The 24,344-nt window shown below is 37.8% G+C and overlaps 1 protein-coding gene across 1 annotated transcript in view; it reads left to right on the top strand.

The window, feature by feature from the left end:
- EPHA6 (EPH receptor A6) overlaps nt 1–24,344 on the top strand; it is a gene marked incomplete at both ends in the record, with an annotated part of 485,307 nt that overhangs the window by 101,232 nt on the left and 359,731 nt on the right. The window contains one exon of the mRNA XM_080364048.1: nt 14,989–15,652. Within this exon, the coding sequence (XP_080220174.1) occupies nt 14,989–15,652 (664 nt within the window). The remainder of the gene's footprint in view (nt 1–14,988; nt 15,653–24,344) is intronic.

Below are 24,344 nucleotides of genomic sequence, written 5' to 3'. Positions count from 1 at the left end.
AAGGATTGTAGAACTCAACTTTCCAATTTGATCATAGGCTGATAAGTACATTTTTAAGGAACTGGGAGTGTTGTGTTTCACTGTGGTTATTGTTCTACAATAACAAAAAGTAAGCAATAACTTATGAACGTCAGAAAATTACTAAACAATTTTCGTATGTTCAATCATTTGATGATAATAGTTTATGTACTCAACAGTGTGCTAGATATTTTGCCTCTACAAAAATGGTAGAGAGTCCTACAGTACCACGTTGTCAAATACTTCAATAATGAGACAATCCTCTATTTAAATAAGCAATCGAGGAACAGACTTTAGGCAACTTCCTGAAGACCCTTTCTTGGCCTAAATACTGTGCTAGGAGAGTAGTCACATCATATACCGGAATACAGATGAAGTAATTGCTGTGGTCCCTAGGGCAGTTCCTGGAGTAAGAGCAGATCAGGAAGAGAAGAACTGAACATGATGTTGTCTTTTCCCTCCTTTCCCTGGACTTTCAGTTCTTGCAGAACTTTTAATTCAACGGGATGGAATTTCTCTTCCTAACTCTCAAAGTTGAGTTGTACTTCATTCTTTTCCCTGACCACATGAGCACTCCAACAGTTAGGTTCTAGAAAAGTGGAACATCTGTTAAAAGCATAATCTAAATAACAAAAAAAACCCTATGAAATAGTTGTTTCACAGCAAATATTGAGCTCAGTTTACGCTAAAGCAGTTGAAGATTTTTAGTAATATTTTATAAAGATTCTCTACTTTTGGTGTGCTTTCTTTCTACATTTCTATATTAATTTAACTTTTATGAAAGCTATCTTCAATGTTTCTTAGTTAGACTAAATAGCCATAGAACTACAGGGTGTTTCAAAAAGGCGGACCAAATTGAGAGGTGTTTGGGGTGAATTCAGCTATCGTTAATGTTGTCCATACAACAGAACATGGAGGGAACATAGAACATTTATTAAAGGGTTACTAAAATTTGATAACTCATTAAATTGTTTGTAAATTTTTGTGTAACATGTTGCCATCATGAAATTTGGTCCTTCTTTTTGAAACACTCTGTATTTTAAATAAATGATATGTGAAGACCTGCACTGACTTAGAAATTCTAAATAAAAATCTAAGTCTTGCTACTGTCCTTCAACAAAAAAAAGCCCCTGGGAATATATATGCCAAAACCCATGTTCCTTCTTTTTGCTGCTCAGAAATACATGGAGGGGTTTTATTTTCATGTTAAAAGGACATCCTGCTGGCAGGCAATATATTAAGTAGGGACAATGGACTAGCATGTCAACAATTATGTTCAATTATAATGTAATAAAGTATCATTCTTTTAAGGGGCAATTAATTGTGACAGCTAAAAAAGAAGAAGAAGAAGAAAACCATGCAAAGTGTAATCGTTCTTTTGGTAGATCATAAAAGAACCTGATGTTTAATTTGACCTATAATTGACCTTCTGTGACTACCCATAGCTGCAGTGATTTGTCATTAGCTTGTGGCTGCTCCAAATGTTTGCAAACCAAGTTTTCTACACTGGGGTACAAGTGTGGCTCCAGGTTTCAGTTAGGTGGAAAACTCTTATTGTACTTAAGATAACAAAGTCAGCTGATACCCTTGTAATTGCAGAATCTGGAAAACATACGGATAATTATTATAAATTCTGGAACATAGAAAAAAAAATCAAGATAAAAAATAGGCACATGCTTAAGTATGTCCTAGAGTTAAAAGCAAATAAAAATATGTAAAATTTAAGTATCTTTACCCTAAATTGTTTGCTTTTAAAATGAAAATTGTGGCTCAAGCTTGTTATCCTGTTTCAAATATGGAGTTGCTCTTGACCTCGAGTACTCAGAATTTTACTGAATTGCCTAGTAGTTTATAGAATGTTTAAACGAGTTTGTTACTGCTACATGCTTTTTCTTACTATCTTCCCTTTGACTTGCAATTTTCAGCCTTATAAATTCCATTGAGAATTTTGTACCAGACAGACACATGACACAAACTGTGTTGTCTGTGCTCACAAAAAGGTCCTAAATCATCTTGTGGGCTGAATTGCAAGATGGTCACATGTTGCTGACTTGACTTGTCAACACTGACACTAGACAGCTAGAAATATTTTAAGTTCTGGGTTTATTTTGATATAACAAAGCTGAAACAAATGCTAACTAGTTGAAGGGCTAGGACATTTAATGTTATTTCAACCAGAAGGTGATAATTTTGATGGCACCATAAGTCTCTGAAGAAGCTTCAAAATCTCAGCCACAGAATAGTAAGAGTGCAGCGAGGATGCTTTCATTAGGCGTCACATTCAATTGAGGTAAATCATTTGATATGGTGAGATACTTCTAGCTTTTATTTTTAGTTCTATGTTCAACCCATCACTTATCAGGGATAAAAGATGGAGACATAAACATCCTTTATCCATCAGTGTAAAATGGTTTCCTGGAAAATGTAGCTGACTTGATGAGGGCACTCGCCTAACACAAAGTGCCCACATGATGCCTCATGTTACAAAGAAGGTCCTTTAGGAAAGCCAAAGTTTGTTCTATGTATCTTAGGGGGAATTATGTGTTCTAAGGAAACAGTGCTTGGTGAACTAAGAATAGAGCAAATAAATAGATACATCTCTCCAACTCGCTCTCTAGGGCTTTTTCCTTCAGAAATCTGAACAACAAACCTACAGAAAAATATATTTACTGAAGATTTGTATGTGCCTCATCACAGGAAGTTCTTCACAGAACTAACACCTTCTAGCTGTTTTCTAATTTGCGTGAACTGAAAGAGATTGCAAACATACATAAGAAGATAGCCTGGCCTACTCTGCCCAATATACAGACATGAGCAAAACAGTGCTCATTATGTACCTATGTGTTTCAAAGTTGGGGATGCAACACAAACAACAGAGAGAATCCACTTTACACAGAGTTTATGAAATGTTAAGAAATTATATTCAGTCTACCAGAATAAACCAAGATTGAAAAAAAGGAAATTTTCTCTTTCACTATCATTATCTTTGCCAAAAGTTGATTTAGAAAGTATTTTTGTTTTTTATTTAATGAAAGATATGGGTAATGGGATGGGGGTGGCTGAAAGAGCACATGAATTATTAATTATCGTAGTTCATATCTTATACATATCTGAAGGATGCTGCACAATGTAGAAAAGAGGAGATGTCTTAGAGGTTGCACTGATGATACTGTATTCAACTCTAGTGAATGGAGTGTTTTGAATATCAGCTTCTCTGTATGGTAGGATAATTAAGAGCTTGAGACTTTCTCCATCTGTGTGCTCAGAAACGGGATGAAAAGAAGGAGCACTGGGGAAAGGTAGCAGGTTGTTTTCTTCCAGTACATTTTAATAAGTATGGTTGAGCCTGGGCTCCCCGGGAGACAGTGCTGCTTTACAAGCTCTCAGTAAATAAGCAATTACATGGGAAGCATGGACAAACTGATTTGCTGGAAAACATTGGTTATTGTTCTATTTTCCTTTCTCCTCCCTTGCTTGTGCTTTGGAGTTCAGAGACTGTATGCATAAGGTTGATAGGGATAGCATTTTATTTAAAAAATAAAAAAAGGCAGACTTCTGATTTTTATGTATTTATTTCTATACATATTTTCAACAGTTTGTTAAATATATTTCCGACCTGTAATGGAAGTTATTCTGCAGAATTTTTATGCACCACTCTGATTAACCCTGGGAAATGAGTAAAGTTGCAATGCATGTAGCTAGAGTATGCAAATAAACTTAGGAACTTATATGCAAATAAATTGAGCTGCTACTTATGTTATTCAGCTTGCTTCTCTTCCAATAATTGGTTCTTCTGTTCACCTCTCAGATTTCATTTCCAGAACTTTTGTTTGGGGCCAGTTAAATGGCAGGATGTGAGGCTGTTGCTTTTGGCTTTTACTTGAGTGTATCAACATGATCCCTTGCAAGCCAATATATATAAGTTTTTTACTGTAAATACTTCCCATAGCTCCAATCTTGGTTTCCCCCTTTTGATAACTATGATTGCTCAGAAGGGATAAGTAATTTGGAAATAAAATGAAGTTATGAATCACATTATTGGTACGTAGTGATAACACTTGTTAGGATGATGGTGAAAGATGCAGGTTTTCAATTGTTCATCAACAGTTTGGTAGCAGGGATTTTGGGCAGGTGTGTGCTACAGGAGTGGGCTCCATTTTGCCTGGTAGCACAACAGTTGGAGAGGAATGAAGGGCAGTTCTGAAGGAGCCTATTAGTAGCATGCTTAAAGCAATATTGTTGTGTTGCAGTAAAGTTTTGAAGTGGCATCACTTAAGTTTGCGTGTGCCTGTGTCATGCCAGAAAAAGGCATCCACACTGATAGAGCAAGCTCCTCATTAATATATCTTGCAGTCCGTGTTGGTAAAAATCAGTGATCTGTCACTTAACCTTCCTCTCACATTATCTTTAGTTTTGCTTCTTTAGTTTTATGTCTTAGTTTGAATTAATGTGTTAGTGTTTGTGAAGCCCACCAAAGATGAATTATTGTACAGCTGCTTTGTATAATTATTATTTTTAATTGTTTCCATTTGGTATAGTTTCAATTAAAACCACTAATTGACTAGTACTAATTCAATAAGAAGTAGAAATGACAGGATTTTTTTTTCCTTCTTTTTAAAAACCAGAGACTTTAGAAAAGAAAATGGGAGAGACAGGAAGAAGGAATGGATAGATATTATTATGGGTTTTACTTCATCCATATTAACCTCATTGACAGCTTGCTAATTGCAGTAATTTAAATATGCCAATGTCCACATAAAACCACACCCTCAGATCTTCCACATTTCAGTGGGAAAATTTTGAGCTTAGAGAGTATTTATGCATTTTCTGCCATCACTGGTACTGAAATGCTTTTTCTCTGAGCAATTAGTCAGGAAACTCTGAGGCATAGCCTGGTTTCTGGGTGCGCATAGCCAGGACTGCTGTTGTGTTCTGATTCTGTGGTATTTGCTTAAAGCTCTGCTTCTTGGAGTGGTAAAGGCAACCTGCTGCCAAAGGGGATTTTCAAATATTAGAACTGAACATTCAAAGTCCGGAGAACAAGTAAAAGAGAACTAATGTTTGGAAATTTGTGCATTTAAGTCAGGTTTGTGAATTGATGCAATACACAATTTTTTAAGGGGTTAACTGGTTAAAGCTATTGGTCATTTGACTCATAGTACTGTGTGCATTAAATCATAAAACAGACAAGGTCAGCTCTCAGTATGAGGCCTGAGAATGTCTTCTAAGTGTCTCTCCCTGCCCTGATGTTATTCCGGCTCCTCAGCAGGCCAGACCAATTTGCAGGGTTGAGGTACACAGAGCTGGTCACAAACAGCTGAGTAAGATTAATAGGTGACCTAGGTGACCTCTGAAATTGTAGAAATTTCTGAACTAGAAGAATAGAGGTTGTTAGTTTGTGGGTGTTTTTTGGTTTTGGGGTTTTTTTTTATTGAGAGAGAGATCGTTCAAGTCTGTGTTTCTAAATATCTCTGGACACAGAAAGCTTTACCATAACGTTATCTCTGCTATTTTGGAGATCTGGCAAGTTCCCCTAGGCTACATAGCTGATGCAGGCAGCTATTGGAATATTGTGTCCAGTTCTGGGCCCCTCAGTTCAAGAAGGACAGGGAACTGCTGGAGAGAGTCCAGCGCAGGGCAACAAAGATGATGAAGGGAGTGGAGCATCTGCCTTATGAAGAAAGGCTGAGGGAGCTGGGTCTCTTCAGCTTGGAGGAGACTGAGGGGTGACCTCATTAATGTTCATAAATATATAAGGAGTGAGTGTCACAAGGATGGAGCCAGGCTCTTTTTGGTGACAACGACCAGTAGGACAAGGAGTTAATGGGTTCAAACTGGAACACGAAAGGTTCCCCTTAAATTTGAGAAGAAACTTCTCCTCAGTGAGGGTGACAGACACTGGAACAGGCTGCCCAGGGAGGTTGTGGAGTCTCCTTCTCTGGAGACATTCAAAACCCGCCTGGACACCTTCCTGTGTAACCTCATCTAGGTGTTCCTGCTCCAGCAGGGGGATTGGACTGGGTGATCTTTCGAGGTCCTTTCCGATCCCGAATATTCTGTGATTCTGTGATTGTGCAGCATTGCCACTGCACCCAGTACAGCAGCATTACTGAAGTACCTACCGCAGTGGCTTCACTGAACGGTATTGTGAAATTCCTGCTCCAGTTGGGCTGATCTCACTGGTTGCTGGGAGGGGCACAGCCAGGATTGCCCAAGTTCCCCATATTCAGGAAATAAGGCAACACAGCAGGAAATTAGTTTTCCACTATTAAACAGCTATTAGAGCCTGACTGAACTGTGCCTACGGTTGGATTATTTTTTTTTTTTTTTAGTTGCAATTTTTTCTCAGTCCTTGTGATATTTGAATTATAAGGAAGTACAAAAATTTACATTTGTGTATTTTAAGTCATGATATCTGTGTTTTACAAATTGGTGATGAAATTGATGTCTTAAGTACGCACATCAGTTATTTCACAGCAGACCTGTTTATTTCATGACAGAAGCATCGCTGTTCAGAGCTATTGCATTCTGCATGTATTCTTAGTTACTCTCACAAGTCTTATTCAGCCAGTAGAGGGTTGCTAGCCTCTTTGTTTTCATTAGCCTGCCAGCATCAGCATGATTCTGTGTTCTATCTTAGCACAGGGACGCTGTAGCTGCTGGCAGCCTGGCTGTTGATCGTAGCACACAACTCTTATCATCGGCTAGATCCAGCTTTGTTTTAGTAGCAGATACCTGTAAACTACCATTTTATATTATTACTATTATTTTCCTCTGTAAAAGAGAGGTCAGCAAGCTGTGGTGCAGGTCCCAGAGATGGCGCACAGGCAGATTTTGAAGGGCGTGCAGCAGGCTTGAGTGCTTAGAGGCACATTATCTGGAAAACATGTAGATTTTCTGCTCTCACTATCCATTCAGTTTTCAATACATCAGAAATGTTGCCCTGCATTGGGATAAGGTGCCCCTGGAAAGGTGATTAGGGGAACTTTTCACCACTGAATTGTGGTATCTCTATCCACCTGCTGAGGTTTTAGTAGTGTGTCCCATTTAAGAAGAAAATTATAGTCTGGCATGCTATGCTTGGATCCTTGATGCAAGTCATTGAGTCTTTTATAACCCATAACACATTCAGGGAAACAGTGGTTATGTTCCAGAGTACTGAGGAGAATGGCATTTCATGTGTTAGTGGTTAGCTTCAATTATAAATCAGTTTGTTATAAACAGCCTTCATGTGTATGCATATATATGTGAATTATTTTTTCCTTTTTCTTTCCATTTTTCTGGGGATCACTTTTCTGAACGTGCTTTGCCTTCTAATGATCTAGATTGGAAGGAAAGGTATATTATTATTTCTGGCTCCTGTTTTGTACTTTCTCTGCCATATCCAGACAACAGAAACCTTATTCCATGTGTAACTTTCATTGATGCATTATGATACTCTGTCTAGATGCTGGTCAGTCGAGTGGATTGACAGCCACAGTTGTTTGAGCCCTACATCAGACCAGACGTTTTGAAACGTCAGCATTTCTCGGCATCTTGATCTTTTCTAGTATGTGCATAAAGGTCCATGTTCAGGACCTATGACTCCCTTTTTTTTTTTTCCTGCAACAGCCACAATGCACTCTGCAAAGCTAGGGCGGGGTTGTCCTGTTTTGCCTTCTGATCCCAAAGTCCTATGCTAATCCACAAGTGACAGTCAATTGTTTCCCCATGTCTGAAGTCGATCTCACTGGGATTCCTGGGTTCATCTCCCAAATCCCAACAGATCCCCGTCTTGCTAGCCTGAAGAGAACATTCATATGTACCAGAACAGTTTCCAGCACAGAGGAAAGTTGCATCATCTGGAGCAGCTCATCCTCACGGTTGTTCAGTATTCAGTGCTTCATGTAAAACAACAACAACAAACCACGACAAACAAAATACCCCCACTCACCACACACACAAAACAACCAAAAAAACACAAGCAAGCAACCAATCAAACAGAAAAAAACTCCAAACCAACAGAAATGTGACTTGGTTTAGATTTTAAATATTGAGTGCGTTAACAGCTTTTTGAATCATCCTGGCCACTTCATAGAGCTGCTGTTCCACAGCCTGAGACCTATTAATGCTTGCATTTGGAGAACACAACAGGCTAAATAATCTGCCATTTTCTTTCCTATAATCTCTTGTTTATATTTCCCTAGTTATTCTTTCTTTTTCTTTCCTTTTTTTTTTTTTTTTAAATTCTGGTTTTGTTCTTCCCTTTTAATTACTTCTACAGACTTTATGAGGGGTTTGCCATTGACTTAGTCTGTGCCTGTATGCTGCTGCCTATGTAGAAAACAGATGTTGGATTTTCTTCTGAACTTGTGTTGCAATTTCACTTACAGTTCTACAGAGCTAATCTATTGCATGCTATGTATTTATATGCATTCCCTAAGCAACTTTAAATCAGCTTGACTTAGATGTCAGACTGTAAGTAGTTTAATTGCTGTTTTATTTTGCTAGATACTTTTATTTTGCCACCTTGCACTTGCTAGGAAATACATGGTAGCTGTGGATTTTTGTCGGCCTTTTTTTATTTTAATTTTTTTTTAATAGGCACATTTTGCAAGTCAGTATTATCACTTGTCATCTTGGGCTTTGAAGGTCTGAGTATCTGTTGTCACATACAGAGTTGTAGATCTTGAAAAAAGGTGGAGGTGAAGAAAAAATCAGTTAAGGGCACCAGGGAAAAATATTAACTTAATACCTTTAATTTACAGTAATTCTGTAGTAATATTTTATATGCTTTAGTCTTGCTGCTTTCAGTGTCGTGTTTTAAATGCCAACTGTGTTTTCAAATGCTCATTTTCTAATCATGTTAATTGGAGAGAAGGGGTTTTTTTTCCCCCTGCAGTTCTGTTACCTAGTATAGCTGCTTTTGCTTGAACGTCAGTATAGCAGGTAAATGCTTAAATCTGCAGTTGCAGGTGGCAGCCAGCACGTGTGCAGGCCAAGTGCAGGTCTTTCTGTATTGTTTCCTAGCTTAGATCTCATTTCTATGGAGATCATCTCACTGGAGATAGTATAAGGGAATTTTAAAAACTTTTTAAAAATCTCTTCATTTTTGCCATTCAGCTTGTTTCCATGGAAATGAGATCTAAAAGGTTGTCAGTAGCTGACAGTTGAAAGTGAGGATTCACCTGTAGGTTTCATTAGATGAGTCCCAGCTGAAAACTGCAAATACAGGTGACCAAAATGAGCAATAAACTATTTACAAAAATGAAAATATAGAAGAACCAATTAAAATGTTATAAAAATACTATATATTTTCTTTTTGTCCTCGTTGGATGACATAAATATGAAATTCTGACTTAACTTTGAGTATGTGGGTTTCATGGACACACTTGTAACTTTCTTCAGACTTTTTTTTTTTTTTTTTTTTTTTTTTAACAGCAGCTGGCTTATATAACAAACATAATCTATCCCTTCCAGTGCTAGGCATTTGACTTGTTCCAAGTGGAGATCTGTGGCCAAGGGGGGTTATACATAAGTAAATTTTATTTCTACAGGTTCAAATGCTAGCTTATGTTTTTCTATAAGAAGCAGTTGACAGTTGTGTTTCTGAAATTACCGAGCTCTCTGAAACCAGTAAACCAGATCTCTCGATAGTGTGAACTTTACATATTTTGTTCCTTGATTTAAAAGGAAATCTTTCTTCTTTTGCAAGGGAAGTAGTAAGACTTATTACTGTTGAGAACTTGCCTTTCACAGATGTGTTTTCTTAGGGGATTGTCAAATGCAGAGTGGCTGAAGTCAACAGGTTTCACTTCCCAATCTCCTGTCCTGTGTTCTGTTGAGACAGTTTTTTCCTCCAATTCTCTCCGTGGAAAGATGGTACTTACCAGTAGAGTGATTTACCCAAAGTTCCCATTTTGTGCTTAATATCCAAATGCTAAGTCTGCCACAATGTTTTCTTATTCAGGAATTAACTAAGGTACACTGGTTAGGTATGTTTAAGTGAAGAATCTTCCATTTTTAGAGAATTAGTCTTTGATTGAAAGAATAAGGAGAAAGGTGAGGGAACTTGCTAGCTTAGGGTACAAATGTAGCAAAATTTGTAAGGGCAGATGGTTTTTTCCATCCCTTAAACTGCTGAGTAAGGGTGTGGGCCTAAGTAACCAGTATTCCTACCTTTTCCTTTAAATGAGGTAAAATGTCAACAAAAATAATCTTGAGCGATGCAAGATGCTAAAGCTGCTGTCCTAGATTACCAAATGCTGCTGGCATCGGTGTCTGAATAATTATCTGACATTAAGAACCCACTATTAATTTGTGAATCCCTGTGACGACTTGTGGGAAAAGTGTCTTTCATTACATGTGAAGTTATCTAAATATCAGCTCATTATCAAGCTGTTTAAAATGTCTATTTCATATAACTACCTCTAGTAACTGGAAAAGCTTCTTATAGCAAAGTTTGACATACAAATAAAATATTGTAATAAATTATTCAAGTGCAAATAGGGCTGCTGCTAAAAATTGAAGAGTCTGCTTGCCTTGTCTCAAAGCAAGTGGCACAACCCAGATTGGTGATGTGGTGGAGAAGAGCCTGTGGTGCGGGTCTTCAGAAGGGAAAGGTGCCCTGATGCTGGTGCCGTGCCATGGCTGCTCTCCACTGCTGGCCTGCAGCAACCGGGACTGGAAGTCAAAGAGGAGCCATAGGGTTAAAGAACGTGCAACTTTATGGTGCCACCACAGAGGGCTGGGAGTTGACAACAGGGTGAGCTAATGAATGTCCTCTCAGCCCTTTCTGTTCTGCATTTCCCCCCCTTAAATCCAATGCTATATGTGTCTAGGGCTGCACAATCTAACCTCAATAAGCCCTCACCTCAAAGGGCGATAGTGATTTAAATATAATAGTCAAGACTCAGAACTTGTTGCAATAACTCTGGTGTCTTCAGGGAAGTTGACTGCTTCCATCAGACTGAAACTGGTCCACTGTATTTACTTCTCTCTTGAATGGTATCACTAAGACATTTTCTTATCAGACAGTACTGTGTTTAAAAAAAAGCATAAAATACGTGAAATGCAATCTCTGTTTTTGTAATGTTGATACAACCTTTTGTGATACAACCTACTGAATTGTAATAAATAGCTTCTGCTGATTTTGTAAATCTGTAGTGTTTAGTTCAAAATAAGAGTAACAAAAAAGTGGGGAACACTAAAAACAGATTTCAGAATTATATATAGCTAGTACAAGATTGAAAATAGGTAATTTGCTCTTTATACTTTTCTCTGTACAGCTGTTAAATATTAGTGAAGTTCTAAAAATGAAACAGGTTGTAAAGTAGCTTGCAGAGATGTGAAAACAGCTGAGATTTGATCTGACTAAAATCTTAGCGTGGTTTGTAGCCTAATCTCGTATCTTGTACTTGAATGTGACAAGTAATCTTAAAATCCTCTCTTTACCAATCTTCAAATTCCATGTTCTTCTATTTTAGTGACACTTACTCCTGGTTTATGCCACATGTGAAAGGAAAATGTAAACTCTAATCGGCACTGCTCTTGATTACAATGTTAAAATAGAGTTTTGAAGTCTTTCCTTCAAACTGTTTTTGACCTTTTATCATCATAAGTCCTGGAACTCTAGCTGTAAAAATTGGCTTTATACTGCTGCTTCCATCAAAATTATCAGAGGTTTGCTTCATTTGAAAGGAAAGCCATCAAAAATTTGGAAAGTAATGCAGTGCATTGGGATGTCAAGAGGCTCAGTTTGAAGCAGTATGAACTGTCAGCTTGTCTAGACCAGGCAGCTTCTGCAAGCCAACACACATGTCGAGTTTGGTATTCTTGGGGGACCTACTATACTCTCATGCAAACATCACTGATGAAATGCTTCTTTTTATTTGCTTCTAAGCTTTAAGTGAAGAATGGTTTTGCACGACTAAAACGTTTATAAGTGCTTTTCACTTGAGTAACTGGGAGCTGTAATATGAAATACATCCAAAAGAAAACTGGTGTGTACTTGATACATTTGTTTTCTGTTCTCTGCACTTAATTTAATTCTTGTGTCGTATTTTTCTGTTTGTTTTTTTTTTTTGCTTTGTTTGGTTTTTTTTGTTTGCTTGTTTGTTTTTAATCAGAAGAAAAATGTAGCACTTGCGTAAAATTAAAAGCAGATTGTATTTCACCCAGGAAGAATGTGTCCTTGTCAGAGATTATCACAGATGGAGTTCCATCAGACTTTTCAGCAAATTACATTGACATTTAGGGTGGTGGAATTCACCTCATTTACACTTCAATATCAAGAACTGCTAATTAAGAATGCATGCTGTCAAACTCACAGCTGTATTTGTAAGCATACCTTATAGAGTACATCTCAGTGTAATGGTTATGTTGAGATGTTAGATGTTTACCATTTTTGAAAGTGTTCTGTTTCATTAAATATCTTTGCAAATGCCTTTTAAGTGCTTCTCTTGGCCAGTGTATGAATTTTACAAGTTGGGAGTGCGGAGCAGGCTATCTGGGAGCACAATGAAAGGCACGGGCATGAAGCATACAAGGTCTCCTTTGAAGGAACAAAATTACTGTCCACGTTTGATGAATCCATCTTTCTTTATTTCTTTTAAAATGGTTATTGAGGTGCTGAGCATATACTTTCCTACAGAAGTAACAGAGTTATATTATTAACTATACGATTAGCAGTGAACTTCAGGGCTTTAACTTCTAAGTTTAAATTGATATATTGATTCACAGTGAATACATATATATTTCTGAAGAGAACCTCATGGTAGGGGGAGGATGTGTTAGGTAGATTTGTTTGTTTGTTTTGTTTTGTTAATATTTGGAAGAGGCAGTAGTGTGGTGAAGCTTTTTTGCTTTAAGCTTGTTTATTCCAGTTCTGAAGACTGCATGGTATTTCAAGAACTACATTGTCATCCCACCTACTACTATCTTTACTATCATATTTTTGTGTTTTATTTTTTTGTTTGTTTGGTTTTTTGTTTTGTCTGGATTGAGTTTGGGTTTGTTTTGTGTTTTTTTTTTTTTTTTGTAAGAGACCTCTCTGGAGCTTATAGCACATTCTCTTTTAAATGTGGTTTGATACACACAGTGCAGAAAACATTTGCACTTCTGTTTATTTTTTCCTCATCTATATTGCGGTGATATTTGCTTATAACATGAATTTGCAGAATAATGCTTAAACTTTATAGTACATGTTTTATATATGAAGAAAACGCTGTTATGTCCCTGGCTCATATAACAGATAGTCAAAATATAGAAACTTCAGTTTTATTTTTAAAGAACTTCTGGTGAGGTTTTAAGACTCGGAGCTATGGATTTTAATAAAGCATTTCCTCCCTCTCCACTTTCCCCCACCCTGTTTTTTGGGGGTTTTGTTTGTTTGTTTGTTTTGGGGTTTTTTTGTTTGTTTTTGTTTGTTTGTTTGTTTTTTGTTTTGGGTTTGTTTTTTTTTTTTTTGAGTCCTCCATGAATGTGGAATTTTGAATCAGTTCAAGCTGTGTGGGTTCATGCTTGGCAAAAGGGAAGAACCCTGACCCACCAGAGCATGGAAGTCACCTTTTCCTTTCCCAAAGCTAAGATCTGTTTGTGGCATTCTATTGCTTGCTACAGGGGATGCTTTAATCATAGTTCAAAAAACAATTTGGGGGCAATGGCACAAGAAGCCTTAGGCTAACTAGTCCTTCATCATACAGTTTTGACGCCATCTGATATTGTTCTGGTTTTGCCGTGAACGCTGGAGTAGCAGCTTTGCCCTTTCAGAATGTCGTACAGGCTGGAAGCCCTTGGTTATATAAGAATCTCTTAACAGTCAGCAAATTGTTTGCCAAGTATTTGCCACTGTCATGTAGGTAGTATGTTTTGTGATTCTTAGGACAGGACCTTCAGATGAGGTTATCCCTCGTGCTGTGATAGGAAGGAAGCCCAAAAGTGATGGTCTGTAAAAGCCTTCACGTGCCCTATTTTCTGCATAGCTCACAAGTGCACCCAACAGAGACCAGGAATCTCAATGTGCTGATCACATCTGGCAGCACTTGAAATTTTTTCTTTTCCACATGAATTCCAACCACCATTTATAATCAGTTTTCCGACTAATGGGGCCACAGGTTCTGGACCTTAGGGCTAGGATGACTTAACTTAAATAATATCTTCCTCTTCCACTGAAGAAGATGAACCAATGAAGTCTTTCTTTTTACAGAGCTTCTAAACGGTGATTATATATTTATTTTTAAATTGTATAAAAATGGCAAAGCTTGGGGATGGGGAGAAGGGCAAGAGGGGGAGAGAAACTTCACACAATATCTACTTCTGAACTGTAAGAAATAGGATTGATAGAGGCAACAACAATGGCATGGTGTCTGTGACAGATTGGATTTTTGTTGTTGTTGTTGGTTTTTTTTTGTTTTTTTAGTAGAAAAAGATGTTATACAGACCCTATGGAACCAGAAACTGAATGTCTCTGTATATACTGTTAAATGTTTCTGGGGCAATTCTGTAAACCAGGATAACCTACACCAAACATCTCAGATGCACCAGACCAGAGTGGCTACATCCCAGCTGCTGAGTGCTACCAGTGACTGGATGGTGCCATGTGCCTGAGCTGTGGAATCACTTGGAGGATACAGGACTGTTCTAGCAATAAATGGCATAAATTATTGAATTATATGCTCAAGAATGTTCTCAAACTTATTAAATTTGCGAGCCTAAACATGGCTGGTATTTCCCTCTTCTCCTGAACCATACTGATTTTTAAATGTTTTTATTAAATTTATCATAGAGTTTCTGAAGTAAAACTTGTACCATTCTCTGGCTGATATCTGCTTTTAATTACTGTCTTTCCACTAAACTTTAAGTAAAGAATTATTCTTAGTTAAGCCATAAGTGGACATACCTGGAGCAGTTTTGTGTGTGTATACATGGGCTCTGTGTATATGCATAATACATATTTTTCTTAGTTTTCAATCAATTTTATTTTCTTTTCAGTGGGATGCCATAACTGAAATGGATGAACACAATCGTCCCATTCATACTTACCAAGTGTGTAATGTGATGGAACCCAACCAAAACAACTGGCTTCGAACAAACTGGATCTCCCGTGATGCTGCACAGAAAATTTATGTGGAAATGAAGTTTACCCTGAGGGACTGCAACAGTATTCCATGGGTACTAGGAACCTGCAAGGAAACCTTCAATCTTTACTACATGGAGTCAGATGAGTCTCATGGAGTAAAATTCAAGCCAAACCAGTACACTAAAATTGATACTATTGCAGCTGATGAGAGCTTTACCCAGATGGACTTGGGTGACCGCATTCTTAAACTCAACACAGAAGTTCGTGAGGTTGGGCCAATAAACAAGAAAGGATTTTATCTTGCTTTTCAGGACATTGGAGCATGCATTGCTTTGGTTTCAGTCCGTGTTTATTACAAAAAGTGTCCTTTCACAGTCCGTAACTTGGCTATGTTTCCTGATACTATTCCAAGGGTTGATTCTTCGTCTTTGGTGGAAGTACGGGGCTCCTGTGTGAAAAGCGCTGAGGAACGTGATACTCCAAAATTGTATTGCGGAGCAGATGGGGATTGGCTTGTGCCTCTAGGACGATGTATCTGTAGTGTAGGATATGAAGAAGTGGATGGCTCCTGCCATGGTAAGAAAACATTGTTTGATTATTATATTTATTTTTAAAAAGTCTTATGATGTTATATGCATAGCAGATATCTCATTGTATATTGGAAATACTGCACCACATTTTCAAGGAATGCCTCTTGCCCAGAAATAAGCCAAGGCATGATATTGTGGGTTTCTAAGACAACATACAGTTACTAAAGATAACTTCCATTTTGCCTAATTAGGTGTCTAAAATGCACATGCGTATAGATCAGCTTGTCACCTTGACTCCAGTAGTTAGTGGAGATAAGTGCATGCTTTGGAACAAGATTCCTCTACCATGCTTTAGGCATCTGTCTTGGGATGAGATGAGCAGTGACTGGAAAGAAAAAAAAGTCTTTTTCCTCTGTATCCCTAAACAGGTAATCTAGTCAATTAACTCTGATGCAGGTCTTTCCTGTAGGCACATAAAGGTAAAGGAGATTAATTCACCTGAAGAGGTAACATGATTATCCACGCTTCTGTAAAACAAGGGGTTTTAAATGGCTCCTTAAATAAACGTGCATGTTAAGGTGGTAGAAATTCATTAGATATCAAGTTCAATTAGCGAAGTTTGAGTCCCTATTCAGAATTAATGCAAAAGGTTAAAATCATATATTGTGCTGAAACCATTTTGAGCACTTTTAAGTAATGCTATATATCTAGTGCTGTTTTTTCAAAGATTTTTGTGCAGCTGTAGTAAGACAGATTGTTTATGAAGTGAATGTCAGTACACCAATTAGTTACTGAATGTTTGCCACTTTTTTGTATCTTAAGAATTCTATCTGAGGATAGCTGTACTTGGTGATTTCTTTTCAAGAATCTTGCAGAGACTGCACTCTGTGCTGGTGTATGTAGGAAAACACAGCACTGCACCTTGTCAGCATTACAGGGAATTAAAGATGTTGCAAATCCAGGTAGCAACTTGGAGTTGAATACAAAAGGAAAATTCATTTTCTTCCCTTATCAGGCACTCGCTTTCATAGGTAGGTCAGTGAATACATTCATGAGCAGAAAGCATGTTCTGCAGATTCCAAGTGTTGTTGAGGCTCATTAAGCCTCTTTCTGCCATTTTGAAAGAGTGATTGCATTTACTGAATTTTGTGATAACTGGATTACGTGCACAAATGGGAAAAATTTACATGACTACGACTCTTGTGCTGTTTATAACATGAATACATTGCTAAAAGTTTGTGAATGCCATAGTATATTTGTGTATAGCCCAACCCTCTGAGTTTTTGTGGATTTGATTTGAGACTAATATCCATGGACAATGTGAATGTCAGCACTACTGGACAGGTGACACTTATTCATAAAAGACACGTTTTTTTCATACTGCAGAGGTTCTTGGTAACTAGTTTTTTTGTCAGCTTCAGAGTTACTGAAGGACGTGGACATTGTAAGTTCTTTTTCTACTGTATGTAACAGTTTCACAACAACTTGAGAATAAGGTACTCTTTCCTGCAGTAATGGATTCTAAGGAAAGTCTCAGTAGCCACTGAGATACCAGCCTGCTTTGATTGAGCACTTTTTTTGTAGCAAAAAAAGAGAAAGAGTTCCATATCCATAAATTACACAAGTGACATTGCTGTTGCCCAAATATTTTGCTGAAGAGCTCCTCGGAGTTGATGGTATTAGGCAAACTTCCAAGCAACCTTGGTTAATATAGAGCATTAAAAGCACACTAGGCATTGTGATCAGAAAATTAAATTCACTTACTTTGTCTGATCTTCCTGGTGTTAATTACCAAAAGGTACTCATTGCAAAGATACAACTTGACATTGCTGTTACTGGAAGCAAGTGTAATTTTCCATGTAAGGTCAAAATGTTTCTTTCTTAATGGGATAGGGATTTTCTTCAAGACATTAACATTTAATGAATTTCTGCACATTATGTGAGTCATACACTAGAACTGTATATGAGCAATGCAACCAGCAACCAAAGACCACAAAAAAATGTCAGGAAACTTTTCTGCTGTGCATTGACTCTGCTCATTTATTCAATTGGCAGTCCAGGCTGCTGCTGAACAAGTAACTCCTAAATGAAATGGAATACCTGAAGCTATGAGTGCTTGCGTATTCTTATCTATTTGCCCCAAGGGTAACAGATTACTGTTTTAGAAAATTATAATCTAATAGAGCTTCCATATGTGTTTTGAAATTGTTTTTGTAGATGTCTGATGCTGTCCATTTAGTAGTAATCTTCAGCATATTGTAATATTAGTGCTAATTTTCTGACAGCTTCTTGCATTATGTTTGTCATGTATTCCTTGATGAACGCTACACGAAAGGCAAGGCCAAAGATATGTTCAAAACTAAAGAGCAGCAATTTAATTTCACTAATGCCCACTCTCCAGCTCTCCCGCTTAGACTGTGATTTACAAGGGTTATTGCTGGAGTGACCACATTTCCCTTTGTGCCAAAGCTGCTGGTGTAGATGCATCTTTGGGCAGCTGGGAATGCGTTTTTACAATGTGACTGATGGAACATTGTGAACTGAGCCGAGATCACTACGTATGTTGACGGCAACTGTTCAGACAGACATAATGTCCTATTTTGAGACTTTGCCTCTTGGCTGGGGCACAAATCAGAAATTCAGAGTTTAAAAGATATTTAACTTGTCAATACATCCTGAACTCTTTCATACCCATGAAATTGTTAAATACCTGAACATTGTTAACTTTCTAAGGGAAAAATGGTAAAATTTACATGTAGCTTGTTTTTGTACAAGTGCGACGTGGGGAAAGGAGCAACCCACTACATCTCAGTCTGCTAAGAAGACCCGAGATGTATTTATACAATCTTCAAGTCTTCTAGGTCCCTTCCTCGAATCTCAGCATAAAGCCTTTTCATGTCTCTCATTCCACTGCTGGAGTTACAAATCTGCGTCTTGGAAGTATTTGATGCCATTCTGTCAGTGCTTCTCAAAGGCATACTCTGTGACATACTCAAAACCCATAACTGTTTTTTGTCTTCTACATGAATATAGCTTTCAAAATAATTATTTTGTATTTAGAAATCTTTTCTGACAAGTAATTGGGTGGTGGGCAATACTTGCTAGTACTTGGATATTTTTCATACTTGCAACTGTTGTCAAACTTTAAATTATACACCAGCATGTGGTTCAGAGAGGCATAATAAGCTCTTCAAGATAAGTCTGGTTTATTTGCCGTAGTATTTAAAAAGTAAATTTCTGTTTTGATATTTGTGGAGATAAGTGCTCTTTATTCAGGAAGTACTAAATGTCATAAGGAATAATATTCTGCCTTTGTCATTGATGAGTTTCACAAAGCAGCAAGAATGGGAATAAAAAAAGTCTTTGATCATTTGAACTGCTGTTAAAATCCTAGGGAAGCAAGTAAAGTAGATTTTTTTAGTTAAAAGTAACCTAACTGGCAACATTTCAGTTATTTCAATATATGTCAGTTTTATGTGTATCTCAGTCTGTGAATTTATCAGTATTACCTATCCGTTGGGTTTATTTTTAAAAGCAGCATTTCAGAGTGAAAGTGTATGAGAAGAATTCACAATCGGATTAAAATATCCATACTTATTTAATGTGTGCCCCAATGTGTCTAGAATAGTTCAGAGACATATTAATAGAGACTTTTTCAATAATTTTGAGATTGTCTTGCTTTTCTGAAGCCCGGGGGGAAAAAAGTCCCATTGGTTGCAAGAGGTTCAGTTATTTTGAGTGTCTTGTATTTCTGAATGGCATAACTGTCAAAAATACCACACTCTCTGAATTGTTTGTGTAAACAATCTAGAACTCTTGGAATTGAGTCTACATTCAAGGTTTTGTTTGTTTGTTTGTTTTTCTCAAAATCCTGGAATAGCAGCAGTGTTCACATATTCTGTTTCTTTATGCATTAGGAAATGAGCTGGTACCAATAATTTGGCAATGCTAATCATGCATGTCTCTAATATGAAGTGCTTGCTTTGCTAAATCGGTGGTACCAGCCACATAGAAGGAGGAGATGCTTGTCGAGGGTTAAGATTGCGGGGTGACAATAAAACCCTGGCAGATGTATTGTTAACCCCCTCTTCCCCCCGACTTCCCCCTTTTGCCCCTCCCTCTCCCCCCTTCCACTCAGGAGAGGCGATCGGGAGAGAAAAAGAAGGACAGAGAGAAGAGAGTTGAAAAAATTAAAGATGTTTTACTAATGCTACTAATAAGAATAGAGAAAATAATACAAAATATACAAAACCAATCTTGAAAGTCTCAGCAACTGCAGAGCTGGCAACCAAAGTCCTGGATTAGACTCCACAGCCAACCGGAGCTGGATTTAGTCTGTCACTAGGCCTCAGTTCGCAGGGACGACTAGCAAGGTCCTCTCCTAAGGTCGGCCATAGGGAAAAAAGGAAAAAGGGACGAGATCCTCGTGATCTCCCACTTTATATGAAGTATTCACGTGAATGGAATGTTATACACAGTTGGTCAGTTATTTCTCTTCGCCCCTCTCGCGAGATGTCCAACCATGCTTATCAATAAGTTTGCATTCCATTGCTAGGTTTTACCAAAACATGTGTCTGGTTCTCCAGGAAAATGCAGCTAATATGAAGGCTTTAGCTGACAGGCAAAATTCACTGAAAGAGAAACTTGTTTTTAGCAAAACCAGGACAATGCTGCACGGGATTCTAATAAACATCAATTAAAAGGAGCAGGTTCAATGTCTATCTTCTCTGATTTTCAGTCCAAGACAGGAGTTGTACTAAATTTAACAGATGTATAATATATACAGGCTATATCAGGGCTTTGGGTGGTTTTTTGTGTGTGTGTGTTTTGTTGTGGTGTTTTGGGTATTTGTTGTTGTTGTTTGGTTTTGTTTGTGTGTGTGTGTTTTTAAACATAGAAAAAATCATTAGAAGGAACACTTTATAAACTTAATTACAAGAATACAATTGCACAGTTTTGTTTAGGAGTGATATAGTAATAATCAGGTGAATTCTGTTAACAGAATTCTAATTATTTAAAGATTTACCAAAAGTTATCTGAATTACTCAAGGTCAGCAATTAATTGCAGAGAAAAAATCTATTATATATGTATAAAATACTAAGACAGTAATTTCAGAATTTATTTTAGAGTCTTAATTGATCATATACAATGTAGAAATGTATTTTAACTTTGGAAAGTTGATTGTTCTTTAAGAATATTCTCAGGGACCCTCTGCCTCCCAAAGGATATCATGTGCTATGGTTGAAGAAACATTTAAAATGTAAAACAATATGTACTGACAAATTCACCTTGTTTATTTCAATTAAAACAAATGCAATGAGAAGTGGGAATGTCAAGTTCAATTCTTTGAACTTGAGTTGACTGAACCACTCTTCCTAGGGATAGTAATGCTGGAATGCTTTGAGAATTTGTTTAATTGAACAAATGTTTTTTTTTTCTGTTATTCATTACTCAAATTTGTGGTAATATTTTGGTGTTAGGATTTCTACGTTGGCAACCTATCTTCAGCTATTTCATCTGATTCAACTAGGAAATATTTTTCTTTTGCAAGTATGATCTTTGTCCTCGTATACGTACTTGTAGCATGTCTTTGTTACAGGGAAGCCAAGAAGTTAATAATACAGTCATGCTGTTTAGTTACCTGTCTGCTGGCAAGAAAATAGGAAAAGGAAAAAAAATATGTATATTGAAATGGCAAGTTTCCTAATAGTTACAGAAATTCAGTATTGTCTATGGTTGCTTTTGGTTTTTCACCCAGGTATTTATTTACTCATGAGATCTACTCTCTGCAAGCCCATTGGCACTGTAGGAAGATCTGTAAAGGAAAAGATTTGGGAAGATTTGGACCACCATGAAAAATAAAAGGGGAGGGAAACAGGATGAAATTTTAATTGGGAAGACTGCAAATTATCTTTTTAAGAGGCAAACTTTGCACCTCAGAGAGAAACTCTGCAGCAGAACTGGAACAGTTCTCTTGTGCTGGAGTAGGTCCCTATGACAAAGGGTGCAATTCCCTGCCAACTCTTTTAACACAGAATCACAGAATGTTTGGGATCGGAAGGGACCTCAAAAGATCACCTAGTCCAATCCCCCTGCCGGAGCAGGAACACCAAAGTGAGGTTACACGGGAAGGCGTCCAGGCGGGTTTTGAATGTTTCCAGAGAAGGAGACTCCACAACCTCCCTGGGCAGCCTGTTCCACTGTCTGTCACCCTTGCTGAGAAGTAGTTTCTTCTCAAATTTAAGTGGAATCTCTTGTGTTCCAGTTTGAACCCATTACCCCTTGTCCTACCGGTGGCTGTCACCAAGAAGAGCCTGGCTCCATCCTCGTGACACTCACCCTTGATATATCTGTAAACATTAATGAGGTCCCCCCTCAGTCTCCTCCAAGCTAAAGAGACCCAGCTCCCTCAGCCTTTCCTCATAAGGCAGATGCTCCACTCCCTTAATCATCTCTGTTGCCCTGCGCTGGACCCTCAGACAGCAGTTCCCTGTCCTTCTTGAACTGAGGCGCCCAGAACTGGACACAATATTCCAGGTGTGGTCTCACCAGGACGGAGTAGAGGGGAAGGAGAACCTCTCTCGACCTGCTAACCACCCCCCTTCTAATACACCCCAGGATGCCATTGGCCTTCTTGGCCACAGGGGCACAGCGTTGGCTCATGGTCATCCTGCTGTCCACCAGGACCCCCAGGTCCCTTTCCCCTACACTGCTCTCTAATAGGTCATTCCCCAACTTATATTGGATAGCCAGAGACAGGAATATGTGAGGGAGGCTGAATGAGTGGAGGACTGAGATGATCCACTGGCTGTTCTTTCTCTTTGGTGAAATGGGGCAGGTGCAGAAGGTCCTGGGGCCTTCCTGCAGCTACGTGGCTGAATTAGTTGGTGCAGTCCATCTCCTAGACCACTGTAAGTGACTTTCTTGCAGACAGAACTTGCTTCAACACCCTTAAGTACCTCCTTCCTTTCAAAATTTAGGGCAGACAAGTAGGAAGAATAAGGCAAGTTCAAATAAAAACCCAAATCCTAATTGAACCCTCATTTTCCCCCTGAAACTGAAGCCTTTCCCTTTCCTCCTTTTGATTTCAATTTCCTCCTTTCAAGTGAAACCTCACAGTGAGCCTGCCTCAAAGTTAAATGTCATTGCAGTGTGCACAGGCAGCAATGTTGTGCAGAAAGCCAGTGTCAATTTGTGAAGGAGGAGGAAGGGGAGGTAGGTGGGAGCATGTGTAGAGGTGACACCAGAGGTGACATGAAGAAGGTCAGAGAGAGTGGTCAGGCATGACGATGTACCTGTCAGTATCAACTCAGTGGCTATTCTTCATTATCCTTTGTTTCCTCTGCACCGTGCTGTATATCACTTTTCTCTTCTGCGCTGATTACCACTGGAGAGAATTTAAATGTTTTTGTTGTTTTTATAATAGTATATGTGATTTGCTGTCCAATTAAAAAAAAATATTTAATAGTTGCATTAGTATTTTAAAGTAAACAACCATATAATTAATTGTAATTTGTAGCAAATTACTGAAAATGCAAGTGCTCTGGAAGGGATTTGTGCATTTTTACTGCACTTGAGAAACGATGGTTTACTTAATTTATGTGAGTTCAAAGAGTTTTGGATTTGTGTTTTCAATGGACATACTTAAGACCTTTGTGATTATTAGTGATATGTATTTTCAATTGAAAAATCTACTCTTTAGCCTATGTAAGGCTACACATCTGTGAAAACTCACTGCATATGTTAATGTGAATTCTGAATATGGATAAAGTGGCATTGTGGTTAGACATTTCCAAATTCAGTTTTTAGGGTGAACCACCACATAGAGGTTTTAATACAATTCAAGAACATGCATGGAAAAACTGGGAATTGTGAATAATCACAACTCTGTAGGTAACAGTATAGAAAAGCAATTGATAATGACTCATTCAAAGCATCTGAATAGACTTAATCACAGCTGCTAACATACTGCAAAAATTGGACTTGATCTGAACTCAAAAACTGTATACATTAGAAAAAAAAAAAGTGTGTATTTACAATAGATTACAATTTAAGTGATTATCTGTGGGGAAGGGGATATTACCAACAGTACTGCTATCACTTTTATGTTCACATATATTGTTTTTAATTCCTAAAATGTCAGGTCATATGCCAAGCAATTTCACAATGTATCTCTCTTTCATTTCTACTGTACTTTTTCTACTTGCACATGGAGAACTCCCTAATGCTTGCAATTAGTGTGGATTAAAAATAAAATTGTTGCCTAGCTGATGGAGGAGGAAGCGGATGTGTAGTGGACCATGTGAAATCAATGGGATATTATTTACTATCAGAAAGACGAATTTTTTGTGAGTTGGACCAGGCTGAAGAGATCTGACTTTGCTGTATTTAATCACTCAGCCTTTTTCTCAATGTTTTTAAGTTACTTCCCTGGCTTTTACATTTCTTTTTAGTTTTATGTTCATGCTTTTTCTAATACACTGGTTACTAGGCTAGCACCTGCAAGTGTTCAAAGATAAGACTTTGTGTGTGTGTGTGTCTGCTTTTGCTTCTTTTTAATCATAGTGTCATATCATCTTTTTTCAGTGTGTTGAAACTGAGGATTTTTCCAAAGTTTGTTACTGAAAGGATTTTTATTTTTTTTTTACTGCAGCAAAATGATAGGAATTAAATAACTACCTAAGGGCACCTGTTTTTGATGACTGCCGGTGACTGGTTAGCAGCCAGAAAAATGTCA

Source organism: Nesoenas mayeri, assembly GCF_963082525.1.
Source record: "Nesoenas mayeri genome assembly, chromosome: 1".
Classification (NCBI taxonomy): domain Eukaryota; kingdom Metazoa; phylum Chordata; class Aves; order Columbiformes; family Columbidae; genus Nesoenas; species Nesoenas mayeri.
This window is presented reverse-complemented; position numbering and strand designations above follow the sequence as displayed.